Source organism: Triplophysa dalaica, chromosome 10 (assembly GCF_015846415.1).
Source record: "Triplophysa dalaica isolate WHDGS20190420 chromosome 10, ASM1584641v1, whole genome shotgun sequence".
NCBI classification, from domain to species: Eukaryota; Metazoa; Chordata; class Actinopteri; order Cypriniformes; family Nemacheilidae; genus Triplophysa; species Triplophysa dalaica.
This window is the reverse complement of record NC_079551.1, coordinates 22,053,246-22,068,097: the sequence shown is the minus strand read 5'-3', so window position 1 is coordinate 22,068,097 and position 14,852 is coordinate 22,053,246. Positions and strand designations below refer to the sequence as shown.

The 14,852-nt window shown below is 36.5% G+C and overlaps 1 protein-coding gene across 6 annotated transcripts in view; it reads left to right on the top strand.

Annotated features, from left to right (window-relative positions):
* The window catches only part of LOC130429576 (arf-GAP with coiled-coil, ANK repeat and PH domain-containing protein 2-like), a 41,337-nt gene extending 27,637 nt beyond the window's left edge, over positions 1 to 13,700 (top strand). For 2 of the 6 annotated variants that reach the window (XR_008907636.1, XR_008907637.1), the window contains 16 exons: positions 1,703 to 1,815; positions 2,153 to 2,173; positions 2,421 to 2,472; positions 2,594 to 2,694; positions 2,777 to 2,882; positions 2,960 to 3,168; positions 3,276 to 3,345; positions 5,668 to 5,762; positions 6,555 to 6,745; positions 7,263 to 7,343; positions 7,932 to 8,012; positions 8,209 to 8,417; positions 8,960 to 9,069; positions 9,932 to 10,042; positions 10,376 to 12,799; positions 12,950 to 13,700. Coding sequence is in view for 1 of the 6 variants with exons in the window: in XM_056758221.1 (XP_056614199.1) it covers positions 1,703 to 1,815; positions 2,153 to 2,173; positions 2,421 to 2,472; positions 2,594 to 2,694; positions 2,777 to 2,882; positions 2,960 to 3,168; positions 3,276 to 3,345; positions 5,668 to 5,762; positions 6,555 to 6,745; positions 7,263 to 7,343; positions 7,932 to 8,012; positions 8,209 to 8,417; positions 8,960 to 9,069; positions 9,932 to 10,042; positions 10,376 to 10,437; positions 12,950 to 13,032 (1,695 nt within the window). In the remaining 5 variants the exon portion in view is untranslated. The remainder of the gene's footprint in view (positions 1 to 1,702; positions 1,816 to 2,152; positions 2,174 to 2,420; positions 2,473 to 2,593; positions 2,695 to 2,776; positions 2,883 to 2,959; positions 3,169 to 3,275; positions 3,346 to 5,667; positions 5,763 to 6,554; positions 6,746 to 7,262; positions 7,344 to 7,931; positions 8,013 to 8,208; positions 8,418 to 8,959; positions 9,070 to 9,931; positions 10,043 to 10,375; positions 12,800 to 12,949) is intronic. The other 4 variants (XM_056758221.1, XR_008907638.1, XR_008907639.1 and 1 more) reach the window with 4 other exon arrangements.
* The last annotated feature ends 1,152 nt before the right edge of the window (positions 13,701 to 14,852 follow it).

The following is a 14,852-nucleotide window of genomic DNA, read 5'->3' as shown; positions in this document are numbered from 1 at the left end:
TCCAATATCCAGGGCATGCTGTTGACCCTAAAACAATAACTTGTGCCACTTCATTTACATATATGCATTTGGCAGACACTTCTATCCGACTTAAAGTTAATGCAGTGCAGACATTTTCCAGTATGGGCGTCCCCTCGAAATAAAACCATTACTGCTCTACCGATTGATCTACAGAAACACATGATTTAAACAATTACACTATTAACCAAAGAGAGGAAGGTTGCTTTTTGGTGTTGTTAGCAGTTGTAGCTTCATTCTGTGAAGTCTGGCAGTGGCTTCAGTCTCTGTTCCAGTACCCTAAATACAGTCACATATGAGATGTGCGTCACAGTGGAAAGACTCAAGCGAAAGAGGTCCAGCTGACTTATTAGCTCATGGCGGGTGATCAGGTTACAGAGATGGAAACCTAACCTGCTTTTTAGTAACAGCCGATGCTGTCATATAACCATCTAAAGTCAATTTGCTGTAAACGTAAAGGGAGGAAAAACAGTCCAGACTGATCTCACAAGAATATGTAACTAAATTATCAGTTGGCTAATTCTAATAAATATTGTTGTCTGGCGGCATCGCACAAATGTCTGTTGAGTGCGCTTTCAATTGAGACTTTGGTTTTGGTCACTTTTTTTGTTGTCATCATCCTTTTAGCTCCATAAGCCTATTGAGTATTGAGATGCTAGATACATTAATGTATTTACGTAAAGGATTTGCAGATACGTTCATGCTAGATACACATGTAGCATAAGAGTTTGTCACATGCGAGAAGCTACTGGTTCAAACTGGTCTCACACAGGTCAGGATGTAAACTAACCTCCCCTACTAGTGTTTCACTCTTATCTGCTGTCACATGCCTGAGGTTTCACTCCAGAATGAAACAAGCAGACCAAAACACAGCATCCAGTGACGGCTCAGGTGTTACAGGGACTCTGCTAGTCTTAGATCAGTCCGTTTAACTAGTCTGAGCTCAGCTACGATCAACTGACATTTACGGGAAACAACAGTGCTAGATTATTCTACAACATTGCTTTCAAAGTGATCAAGAGCCAGTGTCTAGAGAGATCTGTCATAACTCAGCTGTCCTTCTGAAACCTCTTATCTCCATATTTCATGATTTTCATTTTTCGTCGTAAATAATTATCATTAGTCATAATTTGTTTGTCACTGGGTTTTGCAAATATATAACACATAAAAAGTATTAAAAAGTGCTTATCAACTCGACAACACGGTATGATCATGTAGAAAGTACAGTGTCTTTCCATTCCTGAAAAACAGCAACTTTGGACATACAAGGTTTCTGAAGGACAGAACAGCTGTCAACAAATTTATCCTTGTTACAATATAATTTCAATTACTGTTAAATATTAATAAATACATGTAATTCATCTTAATAAACGTGTGTGTGTATTTGTTTATAAAACAAAATTAATATGCACAGTACACAGACATGTATTATCTACACACAAATTTATATTCTGTGATTATGTAAATGTAATTATTCGTTTGACAGCCCTAGTCCAAATATGACTTGAACGTTACATTGACAAACAGATCTTGATATATATCAAATGTAATTCATCACCCAACATGTATATGTTTATTAGGAGTATTACTAACTTTGATATTGGTTAAGGAATTTCAACAATTCAGTTGATTTTGTGTTTCTCTATCTTGTTGTAATAAAGTTTAACCAAATATTTCTTCTCAGGACTTTTCGAATGACGATACCAAACTGGAGTATAATGTTGACGCAGAAAATGGGATTGTCATGGAGGGATATCTCTTCAAGAGGGCCAGTAACGCCTTCAAAACATGGAACAGGTCTGTGTGTCCAGCTCCAGGAGTACATTGCCAAAATGTTTGTATTGTGCATACTGGTGCTCAAATCTGAAAACCATCCTCAAAATACTTTATTTTAAAGTTCTCTGCTACATCTACCTAATATTTTCTTACTATGTAGCTGTAAAAATTACCAGCTAGGAACCTAAATGTAACCTAAATTAAGTAGGGTACATGTAGTATTTTGCTTTGTATGGAAACTGTAAGTGCACATTCTGTAAAATGATGTGCAAACAAATAATGAATGCAATGCATTATTTTACAACCTAGATATTTCTTTGTAAGTTTCAGCTGTAAATGCATTTTATTTTCCATAAAGGACACCACGGACGATAACTAGGTAAAGTTCAAACAATTGTTCTAAATTTAAGACAATAACAAAGTATATTACTTCTAACGAAAACATTACAGATAAATCAAATAGTTGAGAACACAAGCGTTTTTCTCAGCCAATCACAATCCATTTGGATTTAATGGACACGTGCATTGAATTTGTGAAACTGCAACGCAAAAGTCACGTTACATTGGTGTGGACGTTGATATAGTTATATTTATATACATGAGTTAATCTCAAATGTTGTTTGCAGGCGATGGTTTTCGATTCAAAACAATCAGCTAGTGTACCAGAAGAAATTTAAGGTAAAGCTTAAGCCTCTTCATATAAACAAGAAATATTTACAAAATGATTATCTAAACTACAGTCGTTTCTTGTTTTGTCAATTGTAGCACAATGTCGTTAATTGTAATATATTTTTTTTAGGATAATCCCACTGTCGTGGTGGAAGACTTGCGATTATGCACCGTCAAACACTGCGAAGACATTGAACGACGATTCTGTTTCGAAGTTGTTTCCCCGACAAAGTAAGTCTTGACACATCCCAACACCGATCCTTCATCCAAATGTGTTGATGTCTGAATGAGTGATGTTCTTTGTCCAATGCAGGAGTTGCATGATGCAGGCAGACTCCGAGAAGCTCAGGCTGGCCTGGATCAAAGCCGTCCAAAACAGCATTGCAACAGCTTTTAGGGACATAGCAGAGGATGACGAGGTAGCTTTGAGAATATGTTCGTGTCACTCTTGCCAAGAAAGATGTGATGATAACCAGCGGTGGGATGTGTTTGGCAGAAAATGGACAGAAAGTCATCTGCATCTACAGGCAGTCTGGAGTCGAGCGGTGATACGCGAGAGAAGACTCTTAAAGGGGACAGCGCGCTGCAGAAGGTTATGGCCATCGCGGGTAATAACACCTGCTGTGATTGTGGGCAGCCCGACCCGCGCTGGGCCAGCATTAACCTGGGCATCACTCTATGCATCCAGTGCTCCGGGATACACAGGTGTGTTTTCTAAACAAGGGGTTTACAACAATGCAATCCATGAATATTAAATATGAAAATGCACCTGTCACAGATTTAAATTAATTTGCATGTGTTTGGCTCTTCAGGAGTCTTGGAGTTCACTTCTCTAAGGTCCGGTCACTCACGCTGGACACATGGGAGCCTGAGCTGCTTAAGGTGAGAGTTTAAGACGAATGTCGCAATAAACAGGGAGGATTGACTGATGGTTGTTAGAGCAGTTGTGTGTTATTCCCTCACTATCCCAATTACAATTAGCAGATAAAAGGTCCAGAGTTCATTTCAAGTGTGTTGCATTTGGAATCTGTTGCTGTCAAGTGTCAAGATGAGATCCAAAGAGCTGTCACTATCAGTGACGCAAGCCATCATTAGGCTGAAAAAACAAATCAAACCCATCAGAGAGATAGCAAAAACATTAGGCATGGCCAAAACAACTGTTTGGAATATTCTTAAAAAGAAGGAACGCACCGGTGAGCTCAGCAACACCAATAGACCCGGAAGACCACGGAAAACAACTGTGGTGGATGACCGATGAATTCTTTCCCTGCTGAAGAAAACACCCTTCACAACAGTTTGCCAAATCAAGAACACTCTCCTGGAGGTAGGTGTATGTGTGTCAAAGTAAACAATCAAGAGAAATCTTCACCAGAGTGAATACAGAGGGTTCACCACAAGATGTAAACCATTGGTTAGCCTTAAAAACAGGAAGGCCAGATTAGAGTTTGCCAAACGACATCTAAAAAAGCCTTCACAGTTCTGGAACAACATCCTATGGACAGATGAGACCAAGATCAACTTGTACCAGAGTGATGGGAAGAGAAGAGTATGGAGAAGGAAAGGAACTGCTCATGATCCTAAGCATACCACCTCATCAGTGAAGCATGGTGGTGGTAGAGTCATGGCGTGGGCATGTGTGGCTGCCAGTGGAACTGGTTATCTTGTATTTATTGATGATGTGATTGCTGACAAAAGCAGCAGGATGAATTCTGAATTGTTTCGGGCAATATTATCTGCTCATATTCAGCCAAATGCCCCAGAACTCATTGGATGGCGCTTCAAAGTGCAGATGGACAATGACCCAAAGCATACTGCAAAAGCATCCAAAGATTTTTTTGAAGGGAAAGAAAGTGGAGTGTTATGCAATGGCCAAGTCAATCACCTGACCTGAATCCGATTGAGCATGCATTTCACTTGCTGAAGAAAACTGAAGGGAAAATTCCCCAAGAACAAGCAGGAACTGAAGACGGTTGCAGTAGAGGCCTGGTAGAGCATCACCAGGGATGAAACCCAGCGTCTGGTGATGTCTATGCGTTCCAGACTTCAGACTGTAATTAACTGCAAAGGATTTGCAACCAAGTATTAAAAAGTGAAAGTTTGAGTTATGATTATTATTCTGTCCCATTAGTTTTGGTCCCTTACCAAGTGGGAGGAACATATGCAAACTGTTGTAATTCCTACACCGTTCACCTGATTTGGATGTAAATACCCTCAAATTAAAGCTGACAGTCCAAAAAAATCTATTGTGGTGGTGTATAGAGCCAAAAATGTTAGAATTGTGTCGATGTCCCAATATTTATGGACCTGATTGTATGTGACCGTTACAAAAGTAAAATGGGTTACAAATACTATTTTCATTTGGAACACAGAGTCTATTGCTTGGCACAATCAAGCGTTAATTCTGGCAGGTCACATGAGTCAAGCTCGCATCAGCTGATCTACAATAGAATTATTATGTTATAACAACTTTCATTTTCACCCAACTTTAATGGCTCACAGTACATTTTTCCGTAAAGAATATATAGACGTTTTTTATCACACCGTAGATGTGGGTAGGTTTCTTCAAAAATGCATCACTTTGATTAAACAGCTGAGATAATTAACGTTTTTTGTCAAAGATTCCGCCCTGATTACACTCACTAAAACATATACGTTCTAGGTTCTGGGATTTTGTACTTTTTCCCAAAGGTGTGTAATAGCACCACCTGCTGTACAACAGTACAAACACTGATTTCCGTAATAACACGTCTTTGGCAGGGAACCGTTTTTTTTAAATAACGAGATAACTCCTCAATGGCGGGGAAAGAGTTAAGTGTCCTTAAGAACAAATAACACATGTTTGTTCTATTCTGTTTACCCAAGGGGGTTATCACTGCTCTCTGTGCCTTCCTTTATACTGGCTGCATAAGTGGGCAGGGAGTTTTGCCCAGAACCGAACCGTACTGCCTATCCAAAGTGAATGCTAATTGTTAGTCATTTTCAACTATAGCAATTCTGACAGTAATAGTGATCTTGACAGAAAAGTTAGCAAAAAAACAACAGTTATATCCACCAGTAAAATGTAAATAAACATAATGTACTGCACCTTTAAAAGAACTCTCATGGCAGCAGCTTTTAAATAACACAACCTTGCAGCTTTGTCTTTCTTTGTGGGGATGGAAAATATATCTAAAGCACTAATAATATCTTTGTTTTTTTGTGTAGCTGATGTGTGAGCTGGGAAATGGTGTCATTAATCAGATATACGAGGCACGTTGGGAAGAGCTTGGAGCCAGAAAACCACAGCCAGGAGATCCCCGGTAAAACAACACGAGCAGGATTCACACATTCTGTACATTAAATTGATGTCAATATAATTTTCATATTTTTATTTAATTTTCATGATTACGTGTTTTACAAAAAGTTTCTTGCAAATAATGATTTAGGCCTTTGCCGAAAAAATCTTTTGAAGATATTAGAGTCTAGATATTTTGTTTTAGTAATTGACATTGATGAACCGTTTGCAAATAGAGTGAGGGATGAATAATCTGTTTGCATGATGTTTTTAAATAATTTACATCTTTGTTCTTTAAGATTGCATCCGTAACTTTTACCTCTCTATCACCATCTCTGTAAAAAAAACATAAACTTGCAGGTTATTGCGTGCTTATGTTTACATGTGTGTACAAAGTCAAATGATGTCTAGTTTAGCATAGCCAGATCTTCCATAACGGCCTTTATTCGCCAAAGACAATCCAAGAGGCCATCTGAATGACATGTAAAGCAACCAATCACTGACATTTCCCACAAAGTCATACCCGACAGATTTATTTCATAATTCCTGTCTTAATTTAAAACCTATCGTTGGGCTTTTCAACGTTTTCTAATCTTATATGCACTTGCTTGATTACTGACTTTTGTTAACTAAAAACGTACGGTTTGCGGCTTTAATCGGTTATTGTTTCTTTAAAATCCAATCTGCAAATACATTTTTTGTGGTTCTGAACAATGCCAGTACACGACTGTAGGTAAACTTAATTTGTTATTGGCATCCAAACCAATTGTAGTTTGTTTACATTAAATACATTTGTTGCTTGTGTTTTGACTCCCAGGCATGAAATGGAGGCTTACATCAAAGCCAAGTATGTGGAGCGAAGGTTCGTCCAAAGGCGGTCGGAAGATGAGATCAGACAGAAAGTTTTAGCACTGAGTAATCAGGACAAACCTCTCAGTGGCTGCTCAGATGTTCAGCCTTCAAAAGGACCAGCATCATCGAAAACCCGTCCAGCCTCTGGCTCCTCAGGTAAGTCGTCCATTTTTTCCTATAGATGTACACTCGGTTGGCTGAAGGTTCAGTAAAAAGTTTTGTCATGTTTGCGACCCGTCTACAGTCATTATTCTGCATGTAATGTAGCTGTAGGGGCGGTTCACATTTTGAGTCATTTGGTCACTCAAGTTTGTTTTTTCTAGGTATGTAGACGCCGGATCGAGATGGAAATAGTACAACTTTTTAGATTGCGAGCTTGCTATTTTTCCCGTGCAGTTTTAGATGTGAATCGCCGCATATGTATCTGTGTTAAACCTGGTTGTATAAAGAGGATGATTTTAGAAAAACTGTTTGGAGACATCTAACATATCCTCCATTTTCATCCATTAATTTCAAGACAGATGCTGTTGGATTTTGGATTGTATTCATTTCTTTGTTTGTTTATTTAGCATGATAGCTTTAGATATTGAGGCTAAGACTGAAAACATTCTGCTCTTTCTCTCTTTCTGTGTGTATGATGCTAACCTTCCTCTTGGCTTTTGTGTTGCCGAAGCGCACTACGAGTCTCTCTTCTGTGTAGATGAGCTTGATTCTCTCTTCTCCTACTTTAACACCTCCGCCAAGCTGCGTAGTTGTAAGTACAGCAGTTTAGGTCACCCTGCACAATCCTTATTGGGTTTCTTTTGCACCATCTACCCATCCACACCTAGCTGGCTTTTCAGAAGTGAACTTATTAGATGTCAGTTAGAGCTCTGTTCCAAAATCAATTGAGCTGTCTTGCTATTATTTAATCCTAAAGAGACATGAAATGCCAGTCCAAACATCTACGACTTTCTTTCTTCTGCAGAACACATTAGAAGGTATTTTGAAGACTGTAGTTAACCACACAACACTAAACCTCATTGTATGGAGACATTTCTCAAAATTGTCTTATGTCTTCTACATTGTAAAAGATAAATGCAATGGTACTTCAAATCTTTAAAGGCTCGTGAAGCACTCGATGCTTAAGAATGCTGTTTTGCGCACTAGATTTTGGACAGAGCTTGTATGTCAGCTTTATTTTGTTACTTTTACAATTCTCATGTCCATTATCCATCAGATGTTCTTGTCTTTTTCCCTTTGTTCATGTTCGACTTTGTATTGATACAAAGTTTGGTAATGGTGTTGAATGCCGCAAGTATAGCTTTTGAGTCAGTCTATGATAAACATGATTTTTTTACAGTGAAAAGTTCAGACAGTGAGACACAGAATCTCGCCGATGGAGGAAGACAAACACGGAACTTGACCAACGCACATGACAGGGGTCAGTCTGATGTCCATTGTTGAACACATGGGCTGTGTTTCAGAGAAAATTGTCAACAGAATATTAATCTGTCATCACAAACACCCTCTTGCGCTTGACTTTTATTACAGTTATTAGCATTAAATATATAACAAGGGTGTGAACTATCCCTTTAATGTGATGTACTGTGATTGACTTGATCATTATCTGTTTATAGAAGAAAGTGAGCCTCAGGGCGAATGTTCGGGTAAAGATGTCCTGGTGTTCTTTGAGCCGAAGCAGTTGACGCCGGGCCTTCAGCTCTACTGGGCGTCTCTGTCTCGCAGTCTACCTGATATGGCCGAAGCTCTCGCTCACGGAGCCGAGGTGAACTGGATCAACGTGGATGATGGGAACCAGACGCCGCTCATCATGGCCGTTCATGGGGTGAGTGGTCCCGATACAGCATCTAGTTGCTGAGGTTTATAAGTTTGGCCCCATATAAGAACAAAACATTTTGCCAGAAATCGCTTTTTTATTAAAACAAATTGATTGCAGTTCACCCATAAATGAAAACTCTGTCATCGTTTACCCAACCTGGGGTGTTCCAAACCTGTATAAAGTTCTTTGTTCTGCTGAACACAAAGGAAGATATTTAGAAGAATGTTAGTAACCAAACAGATCTCATCCTGTATTAACTGCCATAGTAGGGAAAATAAACACTATAGGAGTCAATGGGGGACGAGATCTGTTTGGATACTGACATTCTTCCAAAAATCTTCTGTTGTGTTTAGCAGAACAAATAAATTAAGGGGTGAGTAAATTATTACAGAATTTTCTATTTCGTGTGAACTATTCCCTTAATACAATAATACTAAAATGCCATTTAACAATCAAAAATCTTATATTCAGAATCTTTTAAATGAAAATCGAAAAGCTTCAAAGACTGGCTTTACAGTGTGTGACTTTATAACATGTGTTTGATTCAGGGATCACTGGTTGCATGTGAATTCCTGCTCCAGAATACAGCCAGTGTGAACCTACAGGACAGTCTCGGTAGAGGTCCTTTACATCATGCCACCATATTGGGACATACTGGGTAAGTTCTCCTCAACTACACTGTATCATATACAACCGTGGAAGAAATTAAGAAATCACTCCAGTTTTGGCTTTAATCAGCATTTCTGCATGTATCCTGTCCATTCAAGAACAGTTCCTGTTGAATTTCAAAGAATTCAAAGATGCATGAAAATTTTGGTTTCGATCCTATGTGTGTGTTCCCAGGGAAAACAGATAAAATGTGTAGCTAAATGGAAACAACCGTCTGCAAAAGCATAAATGTATTTACATAAATGCGTGTGTTTTCATTACTGTTGTTACCTCCTGCACCTAGTACTGTAATAAAAAGCTTATTCAAACAGAAAAATAACAATATATAACATTTGAAAGTTTATTATATTCCAGTACACTGTAATTATCACAAGAGGGCACCAAATGTCGACTCTAGGTCCACTTCTCTTTCAAAAATATGTTGTTTAATGGCAGATGAGATGTAGAATTTATACAAACTCTTGCCTTTTTATTATATAATTAAATGTATTGCTATGTGATGTATTTAGAATGAGTTTAAAAGGGTTTGTCCAATATTTGAAATCGTCTGAAATTTAGCAAAATTGAAAATGATTATTTGGAAAGAATGACCTTTATCATGCACCCTTCAATAACATTTACATACACGAAATCCAATTAAAATTCAGAAATATCTTTAAAACTCCGTTATGTATAATCGATTCACTGTAATCTTTGTAGTAATTACAGAATATAAGCATGCAAATATTTAATACATTTTAGTAGAGGAAAACCCCTGCCCATCGGAAATAATGATTTATATGTGCGGTAATATGGTGAATGTTGTTGATCTGGGATTATTGACTTTCGTTGAATGTGTTTTCACGCTACAGGCAGGTGTGTTTATTCCTGAAACGGGGAGCCAATCAGAGCGCAGCGGATATAGAGAATAAAACACCATTGACGATCGCAGTGGAGGCGGCAAATGCTGATATTGTCACACTGTGAGTCTCTTCACAAATATTCACACGCTGTTTGTTTCGGTTTGTTCCATTTGATAGTGTTATAAAAATACATTTCTGTCATGTACTCACTTGCAGATATTGTTTTAAGGTGTCTGTATTATAAGTGTAATTTTAATTAAAATACTAAAAGATCAATGAATACATTTTTTTATAAATGCAAGCAGTTGCTTACCCTCATAACTTCCAAAGGGAGTAAAATCAGAAGAAGAAAATCAGAAGATGATAGAGATAATATTACACAAAACACAAATCATTTTTGGTGTGACAGGAAATGTTGTGTTGTATGTCAACCATCTCTGTTTCTCCCGGTAGGCTTCGACTGGCCAAGATGAACGAGGAGATGCGTGAGTCGGAGGGTCCGTACAGTCAGACAGGTCAATACAACTCTAACAGCCCTACTGAAATGCAGTACAGAAAGTGTATGGAGGAGTTTATTAGCTTACAGCTCGGAGACTCCTAACACACACACACACACACACACACATCAACACCATGAAAGGCTGTAGCATATGAACAAGATCTGTGAATGTGCATACACAGCCAGTGGAGCTGAGCTTCATATAACCCCAGGATGGGTTCATCTAACCTCCTATTTTAATCTAAAACGTCTTATTAACAAACAGTGGGTCAAAATCTGTTAGCACAGGGACATGTGCAATAAATACAGTAGTTTTTTTTTATTTGATGTGAGATCGTGTTCAACACATATGCCTTATTGATCATATGTTTTCTGCTTATAATGGTGGTGTATTGGAAGTCAAGTTGAATGAGTGTACAGTTTAAGCATATTTATGATCATTCTGCCATTGGGCAAAAATCTCAGTTTAAGATTTGTGTCTTTTTCACGAATGTATTTGAACTGGCCACATGCCACAATAAGTTAAAACATAATTTAATGACAAAAAGGGAAATTTATTGAATTAACATTCAAATAATTTTACAGATAATAACAGTCTGGAAATCCAAAAAATATGAAATATAGTGAAATATGCTGGATCACAAAACCAGTCTTGCGTAGCTCGTGAACATTTTTAGTAAATTAAAGTAGTTATTTTATGCCAAAAATCATTCGGAAATGAAGTAAAGATCAAGTTCCATGAAGATATTTTGTAAATTTCCTACCTTAAATATATAAAAACTTTATTTTTGTGAGTGGGTGGCCTGCCACAGTGCCCCGATTAACAACTTCGAAGGCAATTTTCTTAATATCTCGATTTTTTTTGCACTCTCTGTTTTAAACGGTTGTATCTCAGCCAGACATTGTCCTATTCAAACAACTCGTACATCAATAGAAATCTTATTTATTCATCTTTTTCTCAATTTCAAATAATTAACCGATAAGGTTTTGTTGTCCACATATATATATAAATTATATACAGAATTTTTATGGTCATAAGTCATTAAGTTTACATTTAAATACGTTACAACATGTTTTGTAAACTTTCAAACAACACTATTCGAGTTTTGTCTTGACAAACTGTTTTAGTTACTGTTTTGATGATTTCTAGTTAATATGTAATTTGTGTAAAATTGCCATTTAAAATTTGTTTTAATTCTACTTGATTTGCTACCTCATATCAATGTAATACTAATTTAGGAATTGAATTAGAATTTAAAAAGCAATCACAATTCAATTCTGAGTGGCACAGAAGTCTTTCCAGCACATTCCTGATATATAATTTCATTAGATTTGTTAACATCAGACCAGAGATCATTGCATTTACCCGAGAATAAAAATTATGAATGCATAACAGGGTTAACCAATTTAAAGCGGTGATAATTGTATAGACTATTTTATGTAGCAGACATATGGAGATTTTAATGATTTTAAGTCAAGAATTTTATTTAACAAAAAAACATTGATGAAGACGTCTGCATGAATTATATTTGTAGAATTATATGTAGTATATATTTTTAATGAAATGTGCAATGAACTTGTTAGAATTTTTACGTTAATCGGAGTTTATTTAGATATAAATATTTCAAAAGCAAAACAATAATAAAAAAAGAAATGTCAGAATATTAAGTATACATATGTGTATCTATGTAATACATTTTTGGTTATTTAATAAAGGTGCCATATTGGGTGAGGTCTGTTTAAAATGTTTGCTTTATACTACAGATACATTTGTATTATTATTTTAGAGTTGGAATACTAGTTGTAGACACAGAGGGGCACAATAAAGCAGGACTCATGTCAGCCGCTCACCAGACATGTGTATAAACATACAAAAGCTAGTCTCAGGTTTCATGAATATCAACATTAAAAAGCCCTTTGTAAAGCTGGCAGAATTATTCATTGTATTGATGCACATTGTATTGAAATGGACGTATAATAGTTATTCACCGTATGTAATTCTGCAATGCACTGTTGTACAGTATATGTTGTATATTTCTGAGCACCTTTTTTTTCTATTTCCAATCTCACAGCCTGTAAGAAACAGGCAAAAATCATGTTTTAAAAGAGCCTTGATAGAAGTTAAGCTGTACTGTGTCGGTAGCATATAACTGATGAAAAGTTCTCTAAAATCTTCACAACACTTGTCACTCTCTTGAATGTTTTAAGGTGTTTGAATGTAAAATGTAGCCAGAGAGATCAAATATAATATATTGTTTTTATTATATATTTTATTTATTTGATGTCACATTCTTTTCAACTCTGCAAACATCTGCATTTCTTTCTTTTCTGCTGCATTTTCCTGCTGTCTTCTGAGTTTCTCTAATGAAGTTCTTCAGGTACACAATTGTGAGTGTGTGTGCGAGTGCGCGTCCGTGTGTGTTTGGCTTGTAGTGTGCATCAGTTTTGTGTTTAGCATGTTTGCATGGTGGTGGGCTGTCCTGACATCTCCAACTGATCTGTTATATCTGTTTTTTTTTTATATACAGGTGATGAAACCTATCAGGACATTTTCCAAGACTTCTCGCAAATGGCATCAAATGATCCAGATAAACTCAACCGCTTCACATAAATTCAGTTTAGGTAACATGATTAATGCCGAAATTCCATTGTTTTATTGGATTACTTACAGAATATTGGCCATTATATCAAGTATAAAATGTATTCATCTGAAGGTAATCTTTCTATTATGCAAAGTGTTGTTTTTAATGTCAAATACCCTTCCTGGTATAATTAAATATATGAGACGTCTTTTTGTCATGAAATCAATCTTATTTGCCCAAATTATATTGCACTCACAGTCTCATTGTAGCAGGCTGTGTTTTTGTCTAAGATTGTAAATGCTGATCAAATGTTCCATGTAGAGTTTATAACTGGGTTTCTCTATACGTGAACAGTGAATAATGGGAGTATTTGTTGTGGGAGTTTATGGGCACCATTCATGAAACACAATGACACATTTTTATGTTTGTAAAATCATTTACTGTTAACTTGCACAAATCTCTGGTGTGATTGTGAACGGAAACTGATTTTTATTGAGCAAATATGGGTCAAATATGGAATACAATTAGCTGTTAGCCTGACTGTAGTTGACATAACAGTGTACATAAAAATATTTTCAAAAAAACAATGCATTTATTTCGTTGTTTCGTGCATGTTTTTATTTTTCAATAATCGTTGTTTAATTTGAGGTTTCAAGACATTTTTGAAAGAGAATAAAAATCTTGCCTAATGTTTTTACATTTGCATTTGCATCAGACCTTGTTTTAATGTACAAAGAGTGTACAGTGAAACATAATCATAGCACAATGTATAACGTGTCAATTCTGTACTGTACATACAGTACATCTTGGGCGGTGTAGTTTATTTTGTGGTACTTTTGAAGTATTCAACATTTCATGTTGTAATCATCCTGTTTTATGATCCATGCGTTTTTAAAGATAATTTTATCCACTGATTGAAATGATCGCAAGATATATGATCAGTTCCATTTGTTTTGTTTTATAAAGTATTGTAACTTGATAGACATGCTATGGATAACATGCCAAATCAAACGACTTATTGTATTATGTAAAGAAATCTTCCATGCAGTGGCATTTCTGTTTATGATGAAGATGTTGGTATTACATAAACATTGGCGTTGAGTCTGTGAGACGATGCAGCCGTTCATTCGCTCATGACGGATGATCTCACGGCCTTGCCAGCTGTGCCATACGCTAAATCTTCACATCATGATGTTTTGTAGACTTCAAGCTTCAACCATCATACCAGTTCAGGAGCTTCATTTATAAAGCATGTCAAATAACAGATGCTAGGTGCATGCATTATGGTTATGGCTTAGTTTGCTTTGAACACATAGGAAATTACTTCCCAGAACTCAGACTCTGAGAACTATTATTACATCAATAGTCAATGTGTAAGTGGCCACAAAAGATATATATATATATATAAATCAAAAATCATGTTTTTGAATTGTGCATTCCAATTAATTCCAATCAAACTCTTCAAAGAGTTTGTTCCCAAAGTTACATAACTTATTGGGTTAGCTAACTGTATTTTTGAGATATGGCTTAACTCAAAACAAATTAACGGCAGTTTGATTGAAATTAATTGGAATGCACAATTCTAAAACATGATTTTTGATTTATCAGATTTATCTCCTTTTTTAATATATATATATATATATATATATATATAGTTACAAATGTCTATCGCAAACGCAAATGTACTGAGAGGAATAACGTAAGGATGATCACTGCACGTGATCGTGACGTGCTCTGTTGATGAACATCTCGCACATCGACACATCCTGCGGCGCCGCAAGATCTGACAGGCGGATGACATCAAAGTACCGCGAGAGTTACTTTCGAATCGCTCTCGCGGTTCTTGGAT